At 36.5% G+C, this 22680-nt stretch overlaps 1 protein-coding gene across 1 annotated transcript; it reads right to left on the minus strand.

Moving 5' to 3' along the window:
* Positions 1-14068: 14068 nt before the first annotated feature.
* LOC142979050 (uncharacterized) lies at positions 14069-19584 on the minus strand. Its single transcript, XM_076123811.1, has 2 exons — positions 19573-19584; positions 14069-14935 (listed from the first exon to the last, which is right to left on the minus strand). Exons 1-2 carry the CDS (start codon positions 19582-19584, stop codon positions 14069-14071), a joined length of 879 nt encoding a protein of 292 aa, XP_075979926.1.
* Between the last annotated feature and the right edge of the window lie 3096 nt (positions 19585-22680).

The following is a 22680-nucleotide window of genomic DNA, read 5'->3' on the forward strand; positions in this document are numbered from 1 at the left end:
AAACTCATCGATGAATACATGCGGCAAAATAAACGAGATTTTTATCTCTCATTTTATGCAATTTTTATAACTTATTTACTCAAGAGAATAATGAAAATCATCCTTTTGATCGTCACCATAAACATCGAACAGCAATCAACAAGCATCAACAAACATACAAATAATTCAATGTAATGTTTTATGTCGTTACTATAAGTCGTAAAGTAAAAGGAGTCGTGCCTCTATACGTTGTAGTGATTCAAGCAATAAAACCAGTTTCTCTTAACAAAATCGGTGCGCGTACAGAGCGACTCGGTTCAAATGAGATTAGCCTGCGAGTGCCCGTGTACCACCCCCTCTCACACCGCACACACCCGCCACACCCCCTCGGAGACCCGACGTTTTATTGGACATGAAATTAAATCAAGCGCCGGTGTGAGCCGCGGAATATTCTTTTCCTAACGAAGCGTCTAATGTGCAGTCTTGCAACAACACGAATAAATAACCCTTCTTCTTATTCGTCTACTTCGTTATTTCGTATTCTTTCGTGAAATTCCGTTCGCGAAGTCTTCAGGGAATCCCTCGCTTGTTTACTTGTTACTTTGTTTAAATGCGTACGTCGCTTTATTTCGCTTTCTTGATTAAATATTGAACAAGTTTCACGCGCGGCGTTGCTTACTTAGACGTTGATTGGCTGTGTTTTATTAAAAGCATCGTACAATAAAAGTAATATTTATAAATGAGCGTCGTTTATCACTTTTATTGGTACATTTCTCTTCGGTAGAGCTAAATATAGAGCGCGCGAGATACGTAGTAGGTGATTGCATAATCTGTAGCATGATGTAAAACTGTTGCAATTTATCTCGGAGTTGTTCCGACAAACGACCGTTATAATAAAACTATTAGCGCTAACACCCATTTGAATACAATCAACAATGCAAACAGTTCGTAGCCACGTAGCACGTCGTAGCTCGTAGCGGCGTAGAGGCTTCGTAGATGGCCACAGCGGGGTTGAAAAGTGCAAGAGTTTAATTAAGATGAACGAGACGGGAATAAATTAATGTTGGCACTTAATAACCGCGGGCCGGCGAGAGATGTCGCCATTTGCATTCGCCGGTCACCGTTACATTTTTGAAATGACTTAATCCCAGTTTACGGTATCTTGGGGGTTTATGACGGTCTGCGCCGGAGCCTGCTTTATTCGCAAGTATAATAAGTTGCTTTTTGGCCGAGATTTCTTAATTAACGTTTTTTAGAGTTGATGACTAAGGTTTGTGAAGAACTACGTATTCAGTGTTCGTCACAAGTTGCGTAGTTTTTACGAGCGGTTTTTGCTGCGGTTTTCACAGATAATCTTCTTCAACATTAATTATGTTAAGTTTGATCGTGAAAAAGCTAGTTGTTTAAGTCTAAGCACTGTAAATCGAGTAAAAAGACGCTGGCTGCATTTGTTCAGTTTTCTCGGACCAAGCTTTATTTATAAGTTTTTTTTTGTCTTAACTGTCAATAATCTTCTTCCTTCAACATTTGAACAAGATTATAATACACTTAACCTACCGTACCCCAATTATTTTTACTCAAAAACAGAATAAAACATACAAATTTTAATCGTCACACATAGTTGTAGAGTTATTAATATCAAAGGTATAACACTTGAACAGTGTCAACACGAGGCGACAAACTGAGCAGCGCTACGTAGAGCATTGTAGAGAGATGTAGAGCATTGTAGAGTATTGTAGAGTATTGTAGAGCGTTGTAGAGTCAAGTGTTCGATGCAGCGCTACAATATGTCAATTGTGTCGGAGTAACAATGCGACGGTACAGCTGCTACTGTTTGATGGTAAACGTCGCGAACGAAGCCGGGTAATGAACTTGTATACTTGTGTTTGATGTTTTGAATATCCTGATAATTAAGTGATCCGAGCCTGTGTAGAGCTAAACGTTTGTTAATCACTTATCACTATTTCTAGATTGGTTTAAAACTATTAAATTTAACTGCATGTTTGGCGCATGGGTAACGTGGTCCCCTCACCGCAATAACTGTAGCGCCGCGTGTTGCGGGTTCGAATTCCACCCGGGTCTAAGTTTTTTTTTAAAATATATATATGGTATAATTGTTTATTAGTAGGAACTCCAAGTGTGCACAAGCGAAAATGATTACAGATATTCTGAGCCAAAATGTAAAATAGTGGAACTAGCTTTGAAAATGCCAATTTTAGCCAAAAGTATCTCCTACTCGTGAAAGCCTTCTAATGTAAAGGTCGTTTGCCATAAGTGACCTTAACAAAATACAAAAAAAATATTTTGAAAAAACAAATAGTGGTCATATTATAGTTCTACTTAACATTGACATGATGAAATTAAACTCTCTACATAAAGCGAAATTATTTCCAAATAGTGACTGAACAACACTTCAAATTAATATATCGCATTCAATAAACAATAATAGAATTAGCAATAATAATTCATTTCACGTACATTTGTGGTTATAACGTTAATTCAATGATGCACAACGTGAGCTGTTTAGTTTAGTTTTAAACTATCAATATTGATGTGCTGTTCTGTTCCAATTGGAGTATTTAATTAACTGTTAAGTTTTCCTGATGTTTGATAGAAATTTTTATTAGTAGTAGTATTAAAAAAATATTTCTTGATATTATTTGTTTCTAAGTTTGATTGAGAAAGGTGTTAGATTGAAAAATTATGTAGTTCAGTGGTTAAACTTGTAACTACGAAGTTACTATTGTTCACAAAGTTGGTGGGATCGATTAGTATACTGGAATTTTCGTTTCTAGGAATTGTATATTTCTAAATGTATCTGTAAATAAAATATCTGGTAACCATATTGTTCTGAATAATACCGATTGTTCAGTGACGAAAGAGATAGCCGTGACGACGAAAAACGGAGAGGAAGCCGATTCGATTTTCAACTATTGCACAACCGACTCAAAACTCAAACTTTAGGTCCCTGTTTGAAGGGTTCCACAATGATTAACAAATGTAAACTTTAGACTACTTTACTATTAATTTGATCCAATTAAACACCTTGAAATCAATGCAAATAATTCAAAATCAGAGAGATCCATACGTTAGTAGCACGGCACTGTATGTAAGCACTCAAATTACTATCAGGTAAATTAAGCGAGATCTCAGCAAGTTCGTGTATTAATTTGCATTAGATCAGCCCCTCTCGGCTACAACTACGTCTTTAACAATTAACATATACATTACTTTGACTATAGTAGTAGTTATAGTTCTATAGCAGATTTCAGGTTATTAGCTGGTTGGGAGTACCATCCGAATATATAAACGTAGGTATGTGTCTACCGGTATTTATTTATATTCCTTATGCTTTAACCTTCTGCAGATGGAAGTTAACAGGGGGAAAAGTAGCCATGTGATCTTAGGTTTAAGGAGTTCGTCGCTATTTACTTGACATAAACCAATTTATTTGATACTAGCGGCCCGCCCGGCTTCGCTCGGGTCAGAAAGTTATGTGACAAACTAACCTGTACAACTTTCAAACATAAACGTTCCTATAAAATCACCCTAACTATTAAGAAAAACCGCATCAAAATCCGTTGCGTAATTTTAAAGATGTAAGATACATACATACTTGAAGCGACTTTGCTTTGTACTATGTAGTAATTATATTTTAATTTGTGTGCCAAATTAATAAAATTTAGTTAATACTTCAGCCACACATCAATATTCTACATTCACTTCTCAGATTTCACTATTTTAGAAGTCAACAAAGCTTTACGAACGTAAAGTCGTTAGTATTACCATCCCATAGGATTTACCAAACATATACACGTTCAGCGACTTATGTGACTAACTGTACCGGGAAGCCATAATCCGTAAAGGATAATCGAAATGACTATGACGCAAAATACCATCTTCCTTAATTAACTTCGACATATCGTATCATTCGTATCTATACACACACGCATGTACAGTCAGACGCAAAGATACATGTACATTGACACATTTTTAACAACATTTTAACACTGAAAAATTTTAATATTACTACTCTATATCGACTATCAAACAATATTACAATGACTATGTAATAATTACGTCATTTGATTATCATTTTCATACAAAAAAGTGCGATTAAAAATGTGACAATTTATACATATTTTTGCTCTTGACTGTACACACACACATGATCCATCAGTGAGTCATTACTGGCTGTGATTGGATTGAATTACGATTGCTTTGGCTTCGCATTTGGGACCACTATCATAGCATTTGTACGGGCTCCTTGACCGCTGAATATACCTTCATTCCCTATAATATTTTCTATCTCTTTCACACGCGGGATGAAAGAGCGAGACGGATAGCGGATTTAGAATTGGATAATTTGATTTGTATATTACGAATGTGTGTAAAGGTGTGGACACATTAGACGACTGAGATTGTTGCATGTGATTTATTTTATGTGTTTAATGGCTCAGCCTGCGACCATAGCCAATGGAACCTGCGCCGAATCGTCAGGTATTCTAAGGTGAAATATATATTCGTGTTAGTTACTACCTAATTCATAACAAATCATGCAAAGCAACAGTTTAAAAGTTATTTTATGTGTTTAAAAATCTCAAGTTATTTTGGTACACTCGTTCTACCTAGAGATCAGAAACCTCTACTCGGTAATTTATTGAAACCTTTTTCCATATGAGTTTGTTACGCAACAATAAAGTAAAGTACATTGCAATTTTTGTGTCGTATCCATCAAACACTAGCAATGCAATGATACTACTTTAATCTTTAATATTTGACTGTAACTACCTCAATAACAGACCGCATTTTATACCAACAATTAATTTAAAATTTCAATGCTCCACAATAATCAAAGCAATCTCCCATCGACTATTTATCAATGCAACACGTGATTACTCAAACCCGAGGTGGGTCACAACATAGCCTCACCACAAAGAAGCCTAACGATTTGTACGTTTGATTGTGTTCGCAAGAACACGGATTTGATTAGGTGTCCAGTTTGATACGTGATAGGAATAAGTTAAAGGGAATCTTGTTAGTAATTCCGCTCTAATTATTTCCCTATTCGGCGGTGTAATTGCTATGTGAATACGTAATATAGTAGCTTTGTTGGCTTGTAATGGTATTAAATATTGCTGGTAGGTTTGAGTAGCAGGTATGAAAGGTTCCTGTGTAATTGGTTAAATATTTAAACACTTACTTTATTTGTTTCTGATTGACTGTGAACAGTCAGTCAATATCAATATATTACTTTCAGAAATGTCTAAACCGTATTTTAGTATACCTTAGAAATACGACAGAGTGGACGACTCTCTGTCGCATTTTAATGTTTTAGTGTGTAATAATAGAACTTTTAACATTATAAAAGAAAAAAAATAGCATAAACGTTCTCGGTGAACTCTTACTAGTACCACTTTAGTATTTTTTATTTATTCAAAGTCATGGATTCTTGATATGTATAACACTTAGTTCAGGAAAATGCCTAGGGTAGTATCCATCTAACAATGTATCTCCTTCGAGGATGTACAAAAAATCCGGCTTCAGTAATGAATCGCTCTAAGTATTTCATTTGCACACATCTGCTGATACTTTTGGAGGTAAAGTTTGAAGATAGAAAACATGTGTGAACTACAGGAATAGCACGATACTCTGGAAAAGTAACAATTCTGTTAAAAATTGACAAATGGTTTGCAATAAAAATAAATTTCCGCAGCGCTGACTTTTTTACTTATTTTATTCATTTTTGGGAATCCAATATTTTTACGGCAGGTTGGTATTTCAAACTTTAAATGGCTGTGAACTGGTATTTGTATATATTCATTGTAACACTGAAAAACTGTATTACCTTTGAAGAGAAATAAATATTTTTTATTATTATTTATATTTGATTTTATTTTTCTCGGCGTTCTGCCGGATAAACTAATGTTACGGGCCTAAGCCAAGTGAACATCAGTGGAACTAGGTAAGGGTGGGTTAGGGATATTTGAGTGAGCTGGGTTGGGTGGGGTTTCGGTTTCAGTTTGCAGAAATTTTCTTACTAATCGGCAAGTATTGAGTATTGCAGCTTTTTGCATAAGATGGTAAGTGTTCGTTGGTAGGTTGAGGGTGTTTAAGGACTGATGAAGTTGTTTTGGTATTACTCCTGTTGTGGATATTACTATAGGGACTATTGTGACTTTTTGTAGATTCCAGAGCCGGGTTATTTCATCTTTGAGTTCTGTGTATTTGGAAAGTTTTTCTGCTATTGTGTTTTGTAAATTATGAGTGTTTGGTATTGCTATGTCTATTAGGTATCCTGTTCTTGTTGTTTTATTGATTAATGTGATGTCGGGTCTATTGTAGTGAATAGTTCGGTCGGTGAGGATGGCGCGATCAAAGTATAATTTAGTGGTGGTGTTCTCTAGGACAGTTTGTGGTGTATATTTGTAGTAAGGCGTGATGGAGTCAATCAGGTTATACCGGTGTGCAAGTTTCTGGTGTATTATGTTTGATACTTGGTCGTGTCTGTGTTTATAATCATTTTGGGCTAATGACTTGCATGCACCAGTTATATGCTGAATGGTTTCAGGAGAGCTATTACATTTTCTACATGTGTCTACGTTTAGGTTCTTGATAATATACTTTCTATAGTTTTTAGTTTCGACAACTTGATCCTGTATTGCAATCATGAACCCTTCTGTCTCTGGAAAGAGTTCGCCACGATTGATCCAAGCGTTCGACGCCTCTTTGTCGACATTTTGTTGGCACAGATCATGACGATGTCTCCCATGCAGAGACTTTTGGGTCCATTCTCGAACTTTAGTCTGAAAATCTATTATTTTTTCGTTGGGTTGTTCTGTTGCATCTTTGAGGTTGAGGGGAGTTAGTTTGTGATCTGCTTGAACTATAGTTTTGTGAAGGGTGGATTGGGTTGATTTAGCAAAGAAGTAATTGCGGAGAGAAGTAATTTGTTTGTTATGTAGGTTACTGATATCTATGAGTCCTCTGCCTCCTTCTTTTCTCGGTAGCGTCAAACGTTGCAAACAAGATCTTGGGTGATGTTTGCGAAACTTTGTCATGGTTGTATTTATTTTTCGCTGTAGTGTTTTAAGTTCGGTTTTAGTCCATGTAATGACGCCAAATGAATATGTTAGTAAGGGGATGACAAAGGTGTTTATTGCTTTTATGGTATTTCTTGAGTTGAGCTGTGTTTTTAATATAGTGTTAAGTCGGTGCTGAAATTGTGTCTTAAGTTTTTGTTTTGTTTCTTTGTGGTGTATTTGTAAAAGTTGATTGTATCCTAAATATTTATAAGCATCCTGTTCACTTAGGGCTTCTATATGTTCTCCTGTGCTGAGGGTGTAGTTATGTTGGTGATTTTGTCCTGCTCTGACTGAGTTAATTTTACATTTATCAATGCCGAATTCCATCTGTATGTCTTTTGTGAACTGTTCTGTGATGTTAGCGAGCTCAATGAGTTGATTTTCAGATTCAGCGTATAATTTAATGTCATCCATGTAGAGTAAATGATTTAATAATTGTCTCTGGTCATCTGTCTGTCCGTCATTTGTTGTGTCACTTAAAGGGTATCCTAATGTAGTCGAGTTCAAAATATTTGATAATGGATTCAGGGCAAGACAGAACCATAGAGGACTTAGGGCATCGCCTTGAAAGATGCCTCTCTGTATATGTATAGGCTGAGTTTCTATTGACTCATTGGATGTAATTAGTTTTAGAACAGTAGACCATTGTGTCATAATAGTTTTCAAAAATGTGACTATTGTTGGATGAATCTTGTAGATCTCAAGTACGTTTACTAACCAAGAATGAGGAACAGAATCGTAGGCCTTTTTGTAATCAATGTACATGCTGAAGAGATTGGATTTAGTTTTCTGTACCTGTTTTAGAACTACAGAGTCGATGATTAATTGTTCTTTACAGCCCTGACTATATCTTCGACACCCTTTTTGTTGCTCAGCCAAGATGTTGTTGGAGTCGATGTGTTTGTAAATAACTTCTGATATACAGGAAGTAATGATTTTGTATAGGGTCTGCAGGCATGTAATAGGTCGATATTTAGCAGGGTTGGATAGGTCATCTAGGTCTTTTGGTATCATGAAAGTTTTACCAACTGTCAGATAAGATGGCATTGTGGTGGGTTCCTGGATGAAGGTATTAATAAAATTGTGCAAGTATGGGTGTACTGTTGTGAATTTCTTGTACCAGTAGCTGTGGATGTTATCAGAACCTGGGGACTTCCAGTTGTGTACATGACGAAGAACATTGTCAAGGATGCTAGGGGAGATGTACTCAAAATTCATAGACTGGACCTCGGCATAATTGTTAGTTATTTCAGTTTGGATCCAGTCAGCTTGTGCATTGTGTTGTACTGGGTTTTGCCATATTTGTGCCCAGAAACTGTGTAATGAATCTGAAGTGGGAGTGTTGCTAGGAATTTCGCTAGGGCGTCTACTGTCTTGAGTGTTGGATGTAGCCTGTCGGATTTGGCGGTAGAAAAGTTTCTCGTTGTGTGTGAACTGTGAATTTTGTTGCTTTCTTAGATCGCAGGCTTTATATCTTTTTAATCTACCTGTTACTACTGACAATTTTTGTTTAAGTGTGTCTAGTGTGTGTGTGGCGTGAGTGTTAGGTTCTTCATGAATGGTGTGTATTTTGTATTGTTTCATTATATTCCTAACTTGTTTTTCTACGTACCTACTCCTATTACCATTTATATATTGAGTTACTCTACCTATTTTCATTCTTAAATCCTCTAATTTTCTTTCTAATCTTTTCTGCCAACTTGGTTTGTAATCTTTTTTAGGGTGGTGTGTGTTATTTTCTCCAGACTGTAGTAAAATTTTCGCTCCATTTAATTTTGCAGCCGTCCATGCTGCACAGTAAATGAGCGTCTGTAAGGTAAGGAAATCAGTGTCGTTGTTGGTGTTTTCGCTAAGTGTGATAACGTTTAAATAATTTACTATGCGAGCAAGTTTTCTGGATGGTTTTTGTTTCGGTATGTATGTTCTGTTGGTAGGTTCGGTGTCTTTATAAAATATATATGCTTGTTGAAATGTCTCGTCTATTAGTGAGTCCCTAGATAAAGTAGTCTGTGCGTCTATTGTACTTGTTTGTAGGTTCAGTGGTAATTCTTCAAACAGGTCTAATTGTTCGGTGTCTATGTGAGGTGTTTGAGTGTTTTCAAAACGATATTCATTACAAAATAAATTGTGATCTGTAGAAGTTATGGCTGAATTACGGTTTTGTGATTGGAGTTCTTCTGTTATTTCTTGTTTTAGTGCATCTAACCTGTCTTTTTTTATATAGTTATTATTTACTATTGCACGTCTCTGATCGGCAATTCGTTGCTCACTTAGGTGGGCTAGTGAAGGGAATCGGGTAATGAAATCTTCGTGCAGCTTTTGACGATATGCCGTTTCATTAGTGCCTATATTGGTGATACGGTAATAGGATCTCATGATAGCTTCGTTTTGCTCATTTGTCCATCTCATTCGTGTAACTGTTGTGTTTTGGGAGTGTGAGATTACTGTTTGTACTGTGTTTTGGGTAGATACGTTTTGTTGATTGAGTGGATTTACTTCGTGTTGTGTTTGTAGTGTTATTTGTAGCTGGTTCAATTCCTCCTTTACTTCTCTATATATCTCGTCTATTATTTTCTGCGGTAATAATTTATTACGTACTATGGCTCTACGCTGATCTCCTAATCGCTGTCGGCTAACTTGGATGTCCGGGTACTTCTCTATAAATTTAAGATGCAGGGGTTCTAAATAAGTTTTTGTATCGGTTTCTAACGCTGTTAATTGAAGATAGGTGCGCAGTATGAACTTATTTATTTCAGGTGTCCATCGTCTGCGCGTTTGGCCCGAGGTGGGTGCAAGCTCATAGTCGAAATTGACTTCTTGCACAACACTGTCGGGCGTACTAATGGTGGACAAGGTAGATGTACTTCTTGTCATGTATGAAGGGCGAGTCGAAGGGATGGAAGAAAATAATGAAATAGTCTCATCGCCTGAGTCATCGGCTGTCACTTCTACGCCGCGAGCCCGCCTGTTCAGCCCCCGACGATCGGCTGTCGTAGATTTATCGATGGGAGCCCGCCTGCTCGACTCCTGATCGCCGACGGTTCGCATGCTGCTACACCCAGCACCGGCTCCAGATGTGCCCCGGCGACCCCCGGGAAGCGACCGTAGATTATAAACGTTTTTACTCATCTCCATAAAGGGTTTACCTTTATCCTCGTTAGCCGCATAAGTTTCAATGGTATGCGTGTCCGCCCCCCACGTGGCCTGGTGTTCGGCTCGGACGTAAGGTAGGAATTTAGGGGGCTTATTATTATTATTATTATTATTTTTAAAAAACCTAAATATAAATATCATTGCGTCAGCTCGGTGGAAAGGAAGAAAAAAATATATGTAAATGATACAGGCATAAGTAAATAAGTGTGACAATGTTATAACTAGGTATATTGGAGCAAATTACCACATACATGATTTCGTTAAATCCTTTCTAATCCTTATGCAGTGCAGTTGTACAATCAAATTATTTCTTGCTTGAGTTTTTGTTATCTTAAACCTTAAAAACGTACATAAAAAACATTATTTTGAACTGAAAATAACGTATTTTTGGGAACTGAACTTACTATAATAAGACACGATCCGTAAAAGTTACATAACATTTTTACCGTTTTAAAAATATCATCAATAAAAATATATTGCAAAACAAAATAATATCAAGCACTAACAAAGTAACAATAAACTGAGTAAATCCGTAAATAAGTCAACTAACAAAACAGTTCCGATAAATAAATACACAGAGACAAAGACTGCAGCGCAATTAGCGGGGCGTGGGCTTCCGGTCATTAGTGGGCATCGTGGGCAGCGTGGGCAACGTGGACTACCGTGTCGGCTTACACCCTCGTTAGTGGAAGACTTGAAGACGACTTGTTCGTTGTGTTAACGATTATTAACAATTGTTATTGTTTTATTGGACTTCGTACGGATGTTTGTTTGTATCTTCGCTAGTTTTCTTAGAAAATAATATAGGTTTATTTATTATAAATACAAATTGCAGTGACTCTGCTTTCACCTTGCAATACAAGCTTCTGATTGCCTGCTCTTCTCAGATTAAAGTTAAAGAAAACATATGAGGATTAATAAACTATAAACTTACATCTTGGGCACATATAAATTACTGCACATTCGAATACATACATAATGCTTGTTATCATCGAATGTATACGCATTAACAAAATCGTTCTACATTACAATAGTCTGTGAATTAAAGACATCGTTTAACAAATACTACAAAAACTTTCCCAGTCAGAACAGCTCACGCAAGCCCATCCTTTACACGACAGAAACCTACTACCCTATTACAACACTCTGACATAACGCCATGTGACAGTTGACAATCGCGTGTCAGACAACTATGACGTCACAGGCACATACGTCACGGCGTATAAAGCCGTATGCTACATTAGTCCCGCGTTAATATTAATAGTACATCATAATCAATTATTTATTATTCACTTATGATATTCGAGATATAAGGCTTGCTACACACGTGATACATTATTGTATCAAACATATTGTAAATCTATTGGCGATTATAAAGAGTGGCCGTGAGTATCTTGCTAGCTCTTCTCATAAGTCTCTACACTATCCGAGCTAGTCATAGATTCAGTAATTGTAACGACTACCATAAGTGTCAGCATTCGACGTTAATGAATACCTAAATGATTTGATTTTTTTTTATTGAATAAAACCGACTAAAGACAATTACTGCTCTTGTAGCCATTATGCCGTTCGGGTAGCCCCTTTGAGTCTGACTATCAGAATTCTGATGCGGCGATGATGTAGCTCGATTCTCAACCATTACCGACTACCGACAACCAGCTAGTAACAAAAAATGTTGCATGACGATCGGTTCAGCGCCTTTAGCAGGCGTCGTAAAAACTATTTTGGCAGTACATTTTAAATGTCAAACTTTCGATACTCGATGGTTCCAATAATAGAGAATCGTGCTACTGATCGGCATTTTTTCCGAACATCATCTACATCCATTTGGTTTTACCACCCAGCTAGGCCGATCAACGCCGAACCGTATATCTGTGTAAGTATGTAGCAAACCTTACGAAGTATCGCTCGCTTGTTTGACAGATGGAATATACTGCAGGGTTAATGTGAGTTGTGATATTATAGGGATAAATAGATATTGTATTCATTAGTGTTATTGTAATTGATTGGTTTTCTTAAATGACTTAATTCAGTCATTTAAAAGGCATGCATGCATTCAAATGTAGATCTGAAAATAATTTATGGATAAGTTTTCGATAGCTTAAATTTCAGCATTGGTTTGCCCGCTTTTTTTTATAAAGCAGACCTAATTACAATAATTGTTCCGGGTAGAATTATTATTAGGCTCAAGGCCAACAAACTCTCCTCTCCCTCCTTTGGGAGGAGGCCCTTGCCCAGTAGTAGGACAGCCACGGGCTTTGAAAATGGAAATCGAACCCTAGACACAGTGGGAGTAGCGTGTAGATGATATAGATCACAAAGCCATGTGGATTTTGTTACGTTGATTGAATTAATGATAAAATAATAACTCTAAGTCAAATTTTAATAAACTGATATACACAAGTCTTGTTTTTCCACAATTTTATTTCAATAAAATTTAAACAACAGATCATATTCATATAATATCAGATTGTATTAAACAAAACATACAATATTGATTCATACAAATCCCAATAGAGTCGAATCTCAAAGAATAATAAAGGTTTATACAAAGCTCTGTATAAAAACTGTACATAATAAATTCTGCTAATAAATTCACAGTCTAATATTTATATTTGAACGAGTATTTTATATAAATAACTGAAAATAAAGGTGTACATACATCATACTTTTAACATCGATGACTTGGCTGTACTTGAAGGTCTTTATATCGCGATTTTTAAATGTTTTTGTATGTTTTTCGTATGGTTAGTTGTCAACCTAGTGTCTAAGTTGTTCAAGCCGCCCGAGAGGCCTTCAACGTAGCTTAACGACTGTTATCTTAGTAGACAACAACCGGGATCGACTTTTAACATGCCCACCGAAGCACAGAGACGCCCAGTTCAAATACTACTATGCGGTCACCCATCTATGGAATGACCGCGCCAATGGTTGCTTAATCCACAGATCGTTTACCAACTGGCTATGGGCGCCTTTAAATTTTGTTAGTAGTCGATAGTTTTCCAAAAAGTGCACAAAATCTTTGCTTGGGGCAAGTTCCTACCCTTTAAAACAACCGACTATCAACACATTTTGTATGATGATAATAATATTATTATCTATTTATTAAAATGTTTTTCTTGAATATAATTAGCAAATTCGAAAGTCGTGCCAAAAGTGGAGTTTATAGAATCAGAAAATCTAAAACTGCATTAATATAACTTCAGCGTTTTATACTGCGACCGTTGTAATATTTCTGATATCAAAATGCTTAACACAGAGTGCGCTTGAGCTCTTAAAAAGTTTTAGATTTTTTGCAAATATATTTAATTGAGATCCATTTCATTATTCCATGCTTATTGATTATATTGTCCTATATAAAGAAATATGTACGTTTGTCTGTTTGTAAGCTTTTACGATAAATAGCTGTACAAAAGTCAGAGACAATAAGGATTATATTTCTTGGCATAAAAGTGGGTGTAATAATAGATTTAGTAGAATTAAAAGCTATGTGAAAGAAAGAGCTTCAAACTATAGTGCAATAACTTTGTGAAGAGCCTTGTATGCAAGGTTCACGGTTGTTGAAGACATACAGAAACGTAAAATTTTAAACATTGGTAATCCACAGGCTTATGTAGCTGATGGTGACTTGTACAATAACAACTACTTTATATTGAAAATACATAGAAAAAATATTAGATTAATTGTGCATGCCTGCAGCCTTATAGTCGAACAATTTAATAATATAATAATAAATCATTTTATTTTCAAGCTACAATGGCTCATAGATATATACCTTACAAACTAACATATATATTAAATATATCATATTGTTATTAGTAAATAAATCTTAAGACTATGTTAGTAGCACTTCACTTAAGCACAGTGTCTTTGGTGCTATCCTGTGGTATAAGTCCGCGGAAGCGACGGAATACCACGCCCTGGGGCCAAAAGTCCTCCTTCATGACGAGGGGCAGCACATCGTTTGGGACGCGCACCACGAACGACTTGAATCCGACGTTACGGCGCGCCTCCAACAGCTGCACCCTCATCTGGTACTTGGTCCTCTTACTGATATACGTCACGACATCCTCCTTGTTGGTGAGGTAGTGCAGACGTGAGACGTACACCGGTGTGGTCGGTCTCGCGGCTCTTAAGCACGGTGTTGGCTCTTTAGGAGCCGTACCGCTGCGATTCTGGGTTCGTGTGGCGCGCTTTTTCCTTTGAACCTTCACGAAACCCTCGTCGTCTTCGTTCCCATTCCCCGTATCATTTGGTAAGAATTTGGGAACAGCAGTGCTCGCCGTAACGCTCGCAAAGTCTCTTATTTGAGTCTTCACGGGGGCTGCAGGCCGTGGCAGCGGGACGGGGCGAGCGGTTCGCGCGACGTCACATGGTGATGTCACAGGGGCAGGTGCGGGGGTGGGGGGCGCGGGGGCGCTGCACTCCACAGTACGCGACGGATGCGCTGGCGTCGAATATGCTGACGCAGAGTTCGACGACGGCGAATCGACGACTCGCCGGCACGTGTTGACATTCGATGCATCGGGTGTTGACCTAGAAACCGACACCTTAATGCGCAAATCGTTTATTTCTTTACGCAAATCGGTGACGGTATTCTGGGATGCATCTAACTTCACTAGCACATCCGCAAGGCTGGCCTTCAGCGACACGATGTCCTTCAGAAGGCTGGTTACATCGACGTGGTCGAAGGTGACAGGGGGCAGCTTGTGCAGCTCCTTCGCCACAAACGTCGGCACATCGTCGAATTTAATAGAGAGCTTTCTCTATTACTCTAAGTAAATTAATAATATTGTTAAATTAGAGTACCTAAGCTGTTGGACCACCTTAAATAAATAAATAAGTGGGCAGACTATAGTTAACAATAGAAAAATATTTTTCAAACGAAATCGCATTCAGTGTTTTAATTAGTGAATCCTTTTAGGACGAATGGAAATGCTCGGCGCCATGTTTTTCATTAAGTTTGTATTGCTTTTTGAGAACAAGTAGTATTTTATACAAAACAAATAACACAGGTTCGATTTTAAGATCAAGCGAAGTGTTTTCTGTTATTTCAGGATTTTGTAAAAATAAAATTGGCACGGTTTTTTCAACAAATATCACTGAAATGGAAATCATTCTTTTCTGCGATCTCTAAAGAGATTGAAATTAAATGTGATAACTTATATAAATAGCAGTGACAGCCATGTGGTATATATGTATAAGCTCTCATTGAAAACCAGCGCTGCAATATCTTCGTGGTATTGCAGCATATAGCTGAATGAGGGCCTCATTGTTGGCAATACGTGCACATATTGTTCTCTTTTTTTTATTGTATGTATTTGTTTATTGCCAACAATAAAAAAATATTTTTATTTTTTTTTCATTTTCTTTCACGCAAGTCCAAGACCGACCAACCCGAGACAACACACCAATGACTCTTCGAAGCTATGAGTGTATTAGAAACAATTATCACTTGTACCTTACATGTCTGAGAGTTCTTTAACACAGTTCACTGAACTTGGCCAGCGTGATGGTCTTAAGGCTTAACCTCTCCCTCACATAGGTTTTTAAAATTAGCCTGTATCTTTGTCGCACTGCAGGGCAAAGGCCTTTCCTATGAATTTCCAGTCCTTTCCGTCAATTGTTGCGTCCGGCCATCCATCCAGGAACACATCGAGGTATTTTACTAGCTTTTATCCACTTCGGGGTAGAATTTAACAAAATCTTTCTTAGCAGATGCCTATGTCATAACATCTACTTGCATGCAAAATTTCAGCCCAATCCGTCCAGTGGTTTGGGCTGTACGTTGATAGACAATTATGTTATTCAGTCACCTTTGAGTTATATAAATTAAGATTGTTAACTAATTTTACATACAACACGTTCTACATACTGCAGACTTATAGTTAATTCAGTAATTCAGCAACGTTGACAATGAACAGTTTGTCGTACAGTCGTCAGGATATCGCGCTAATCACCGCGCCTAATGTTCGCCGCTAATTGTCGGCTAATCTGCCGCTGATGCACCTTGTACACCTACAGATAATTAGTATTAGTAGTAATGTGTTATTGATTAGATAAGTAGTCTGTTTATGGCTTGTTGTATGCTGAAATAGGATTGCAATCTTTAAGTTTTTAAAAATATACACCTAAAAAGAATTGAAAGAATTTCGAAATATTCTTTGATTTTTTTATAGGTATTGCGTTGTCCTACGGAACTTCTGCTTTATTCCCTATTTGTGGTTTAGTAATGTTCGGAACAAAAAGTACGGCTTGAAAAAAGCGGTCCCTAATTTACAGTAAAATTCCCAGGATCTGGAACAAACTAAAACGATCAGACCAAAATTACGAAAAATAAAGACTTGATTTTTTTCAAAATTACAAAAGAAATTATAAAATCGCACTCATCTGATAAATGTTAAGAAAAACATTATCCACATAAGTCGGTTATTTCCCAAACTATATACTTCAACGGACTTATAACACAACAAAATCTACATACATTTATATGCACATAAACATCGTAGAGAATTTCCGAGCTTGTAACTTTAAGTCTCGAGTAAACATGTGTCGAGCCCCGACTGCGTTTGTAATGAAGGGAAATATTTAGCAGGGTCAGTGGGACCTCTGAGGGTCAAATGTGGGTCGTTGGAAGGAAGGTTCTAAGTAGATAGATGGTGTTTTGTTTAGAGGTCGTGGGAGACTTGTGTTGTTATTGACCAACTTCTATGGTTGATGATGAGGCTGGCTTTTGAGGATATAATAAGCACTTCTTGAGTTAAAGTGGGAACAACGATAGTGAGATATAATCCTAATAATGTTATAAATGCCATAATAGTATGTGAGGATGAATGTATGTATGTGTGGATGACGTATGGATGTATGAATGTTTGTTACTTTTTCACAAATTAATTTAGTTAATACTTAAATATTTACAGATTTACAATATCTATCAACTTCCTCTGCAACGATTTACAAGCTTTACATTTTTAAAAGTCACAAGTATAACAACACTTACATTCCATTTCCAATAATCAAGATGAAACAGTAAACTAACTATAAAATCTAGCTCTAATTCTTTTCCCAAGTTGCTCTCCCTTACGTTCCCGTGGCGCTCCCGTCGCGGGGTCGGCCCGGCGTCGGCCCGGCGTCGGCGCGTCGTCGCCGCGACTCGGTGGATTTGCCCTAAGCCGCCGTCTACATGAAGATCACTGATATTGGAAGCGCTATTTCTATTTAAATTGCTATTTTAAACGACGTCACGATTTATTCAGTCGCGGCATTTTATTGGACTATTGTGATCTTTCTTATTTGGTTAGTGGTCGAATGTAGTTTTTGAGACGTTTAAAGGATTTATAGCCAATTTTATTGATAACGTCTCAAAAGCATTCGATTTAAAAGGCTAAATAAACAAATATTGGATTTTTAGGCCGAGAACTTCATAGAAATCGTCTAAATGCTGATTGCCAGGTCTCGGGTTCAAATCCCACATTACAAGTTTTATTGGGTTCATACACTCTTGCCTCGACTTTGAAATTTTAAGGTGATGTTATAAACAAATAGTAAAATCATATTTTGGACCAATTATAATTTTAATTAATTAATTATCTTATTGCATATATATTTAGCTTTCACAATAATACGTAAATTAATTACCTACGGCATTGGTTTGTAATGTCAAGTGTATATACATAGTCTGTATGTATGTGTGTATGTCACGTATACATACATATACAGGTTGGTACGTATATACGGGTTAATTAGCTCTGCACATTATGCACACGTAGCGCGAGCTCTCCACTAACTAAATAATTTAGATTAAATCCTAATTGCGGCTGAAAATATGAGAATATTAATTTGATTTCGTGATTTGATACAGGTTATCCAATCTGTGGTATCGCTATACATACTGAAGTAACCGAAATTATAGAATTATGAAAAGATTTAAGGTGGAATGGGAGTATGCTTGATTATCCAAACGTGAGACGCCCACGGGCCGAACAGTATTTTTTTTTAAAGTGCGCTTTTTTGAGTCTTGTAAGTCGCTCCACACTGCACAAATTTGTGGTCGGTATTCGCTTGCCCTCTCTCGCGCTGATCCACGATACTGAGACCACGAGGACGACCAGAATAACCTATTCATACATTTCCGACCAATCAAAGTATGTGAATGTAAATTTTGTGTAATATTTCAAAAAAGCCTTTTTAGGAGGTGGAAGTTTTAAAAGGTATTAGTGATCGTAAGAGCTCGATGGTTAGGAATGTAACGTAACATAAATATAAGAAAATGCACTTTGAATCCCGAGGTAAGGTGTACATAAATTTAATGCTTAGAAACTTTTTCACCTTACGGACTTAAACCGTCTTTATAGCTTTCCTAGAAATTCAAACCCATAATTCCATCAGTTTCAAATACCGAGAACATCTATTTGATAGCAAATATAATTCGCTTGCTAAGTTCCGTTACTTTAATATTTAATGTGCTAGATCTTGAATTAGGATGCTTACACGAGGGACTCCTGTAGTAAGCGTAAAGATACAATATACACAATACAGTAATTAGTGACAGTACTATGTATACATTACTACTACTACAAAGTTTAGGCAGTAGTGTATACGACAATATTGAGCTATGAGGTATTTGTCTCTTTTAGTTTATATTAGATTTTTTCTCAAAAGAAGCCGGGAGATTGGTAACGTATGATGGCAATGGGCTTGCTTCTTATTCCATGGAACTATTTCATAATACCTCTGCCTACACGTTCAGGTTTAACAGGCGTTATAATATGTATGTACTAAATATGTGTCTATTACAGGTTTTTAAGACAATAAAAGAGATCATCACAAATACAAATGATATTAAAAAACTATCATATTTGCAAACAGATTCATTTTTCTGAATCCTACTTCTGTTGGTTTTGTTTGTTAGTGTAGGAATTTTTCAACGGTGAAAAATCTAACAGTTGACCAATTGTCAAGCGGGGCTTGGAGTCCGGATTAAGCTTTGCTAAAGTTTTTTGTTCACACCACTAGAATACTTAGTTTGTAGTTGAACTCTAGAGTGATATACTAACATCTCTCTCTCAGATATTTTGGTTCACTTGAACACTGGTAAGAAAGTGATAAATATTGCAACAATAATATACAAAAACGTCACAAAAAGCTAACCATAAATAAACACAAACCGAAAAACATTATCAATTTAACAACCGAAGCTAACATAGCGCACCAACAAATAGTTTCCCATTCTATATACGTACCCTTTTAATAAAACATTAACTAATACATTTTTATTCGGAGCCCGTGCCGGGAGCGAAACAAAAAGCTCCTAGACTATATCGAGAGCGGAACATTTTAATCCGGATAAACTTACCTTGGAGGTCATAACGGGCAAAATTCGGCCGCGGAATTACCCGTCCGTCATGACAAAAACGCCCGGCCGTGGGCCGAGGGTTCCGCACAAGTAATGTGGCTTTAGGGGCCAGTAACCACCAGGGCTGTGCGGAATTCTAAACTAAATGTTAAGAATATATTCCGTTGTTTCTTCGGGCATGGTTAAGTAGCTCCGTTGAGTTGGGATGTCTTAAAGATGGTCAAGATTTGGTCGAAGTTTTCTTGCTTCATTTGGTTAATAACATTTTGGGTAAAAAGTGAAGGTGGGAAGAAAGTATTCTGGCGTTATCACCGATATGAAAGCCTTTGCAATATTGTTATAAATAATTTGCTGTACGTCTACAATGGACTTCCAAGAAAAATGCTAGTATTTTGTGTGACCTAGTAAACGATTATCGATTGGCTGGTAGTTTTGCATACGTTTATAAATAATGACGACGATGTTACTGAAGAGCTATTATTAAAGGAGACAGAATAAGAATAAAATGTCTGCTAAAAATGCAGTCAAAGTTTATACATAGCTACATATTGGTATACATGTTTCAAATAAGTAGTTTATACCTAATAGACTTTAATCAATTGATTGATAACTTTGACGATTACCTGGAGAGCCAGTTATAACATATGTCTTATCACGTTCGTCTATGATTGATAAGTAACAACGAAAACGAAAATCTAGCTGACTAATCTGAGTATAATTCATAACGTACAGAATTTCATTGCAAAATTGAAGTATAACTATCACAGTCTAATATTTTTGAAGAAAAATAATCGATATTTGCAAAAACTATAACCAAATCGAAGCAAAAAAACACGTCAGCTATCCAAGGGTGAGATAAACTACAGTATCTAGCTCCTTTTACCACATTTGACTATTACCAGAAGTCCATATAAAAGGTATGAAGAAAGTTCTCACCGTAGCCCAAAATATACTTAGAACGAATTCCCAAGAATTCTGAACCGTAACAAAAAATACATTAATTGAGTCGATCATGTTATTAATACATCAATTACGCTTATTCATAGCCACTTGTAATTATAATGTAGTACATTTACTTGGAGTTAGTATTGGGTGCTGTTAATACTTTATTTATTATTGAGGCGCCCATAGCCAGTTGCGCTCACCGGTCGGTAAACGATCTGTGGGTGAAGCAACCATTGGCGCGGTCATGACATAGATGGGTGACCGCATAGTGGTAATTGAACTGGGCGTCTCCGTGCTTCGGAGGGCACGTTAAAAGTCGGTCCCGGTTGTTGTCTACTAAGATAACAATCGTTAAGTCACGTCAAAGGCCTCTCGGGCGGCTTGAACAACTTTGACACTAGGTTGACCACTAACCATGCGACAAACAAACAATACTTTATTTTGCTATTTGTGGTGTTAAATTAATATTCTTAAGTTAGTTTCTTATACCTTTCTTTTATTTCATGAACTCGATTTTCTCATCTTTAAAGATGCACTTACGGTCAATTTTGCGAAAATTGCAAAAATATGTATTGTACACACCAATTAGCATAATTATTATAAATAACATATTTAAATGCAATTTTTGTCATTATATTATTTTAAAACCTAAAGGAAAGGATGCTTGCGTGTGTGCTGTGACTTATTTGATATTAAAACGTAAATAAATTAGCATAAAAATAATAAAAATCTATCATAAAATAACTTCCTGAAAGCATTTATGATTTTATATTTTAATGCACGTACTTAATACATACATAAATGTAAAAGAAAGTCATGCATACATTTTGCTAATCCCTCTTTGATATAACATAACGATGATGATACAGTCAAATCGAATTAGATAAAATTTGACATAATATATACGAAAAACGTTTTTCATTTTTAGAAACATAAGTACTACCAGAATTACTATTACATTACAAAGAATGCGTTAGTTAATTTACAATCTTAATATTTATCTACTGGCTTTTCTTCTTAACCCGTCGTGGGCCCATTGCCGGTGTGTGTTGCCCATCGATGGGCAAGGGTCAATAGCCTTAAAATTATATATAAAACTATTTGCCAGTAAGTCAGGAGCAGCCCTGCAGTAAGTAGAGCATAGTTAGCGCAATTACAGTAAATTAAGTACGTACAACATCGCGGTTATCGAGTGTGCTTATGTTCGCGATAAAGGTTTACTGTTATGTGCCCTCTTGTGCCCTCGTGTGCCCTCACGTGCCCTCCCGTGCCTCTACCGTACTACTCGATATTGCTTCAACTACTGTTTGTAACTTGGCTTGTGGTAAACGAACAATGGGTCATTTTGTATGGTTCGTACTCTCTAAATAAGTATGGAAGGGATTAAAAAATGCGCTATGTTTTAAAATGCGATGGATCATTATTCAAAAAATTAGTACAGAAACTTGATAGTTTAGTCGGTACTATCGAGTATCGAAAGTTTGACATTTAAATTGCACTGCAAAAATATTTATTTCGGCCCACGGTAGAGGCGGTGAGCCTCTTTTCTTAAACGCTCATTTTAGAAGCGGAGATCGTCGATTTTGCAACTGTACCTATACTGCATCGCGTTTTGTCAATTGTGTGGACGCTGTATTTAGTTCTGAAAAGCGGCTAACTTGCCGGTCACCCATTTTAAAAGTAGCATGTTTACTAAAGCACCATGTCCATAGCATTTTTTACATATTTATTATTATTTATTTATGTGTACACAAACAACTTTATAAATAAATTGGACTTTAAATAACCATTTCTATAAAATAACCACTTCACAATACTAAATCTAAAACGATGAATAAATCCAATATTTAATCTAGTCGTAAAGAAAACTTCAAAATTTCAAATTCTATTGACAACAAAGATAGAATATTCAATATCAAAAGTATTATGAAAATAAACAGCTCTTTTTAAGTCGAAATGTACAAAGAAATCATACATGTTGTATAAATCACGACATGTTGGGGACTATTGTAATCGATAGTATTGTCAGCTGAGTTCCGAGAATAAGGACGTTGACACTTTGAAAGTGTCTGTAATAATGTTTACACAGAATAAGAACCGTGTACACTGGTACAGGGAAAGGTTCAAGATTCTCATTTTTGTCCTATTGATGATTTACTTAGT

This window comes from Anticarsia gemmatalis, chromosome 15 (assembly GCF_050436995.1).
Source record: "Anticarsia gemmatalis isolate Benzon Research Colony breed Stoneville strain chromosome 15, ilAntGemm2 primary, whole genome shotgun sequence".
NCBI classification, from domain to species: domain Eukaryota; kingdom Metazoa; phylum Arthropoda; class Insecta; order Lepidoptera; family Erebidae; genus Anticarsia; species Anticarsia gemmatalis.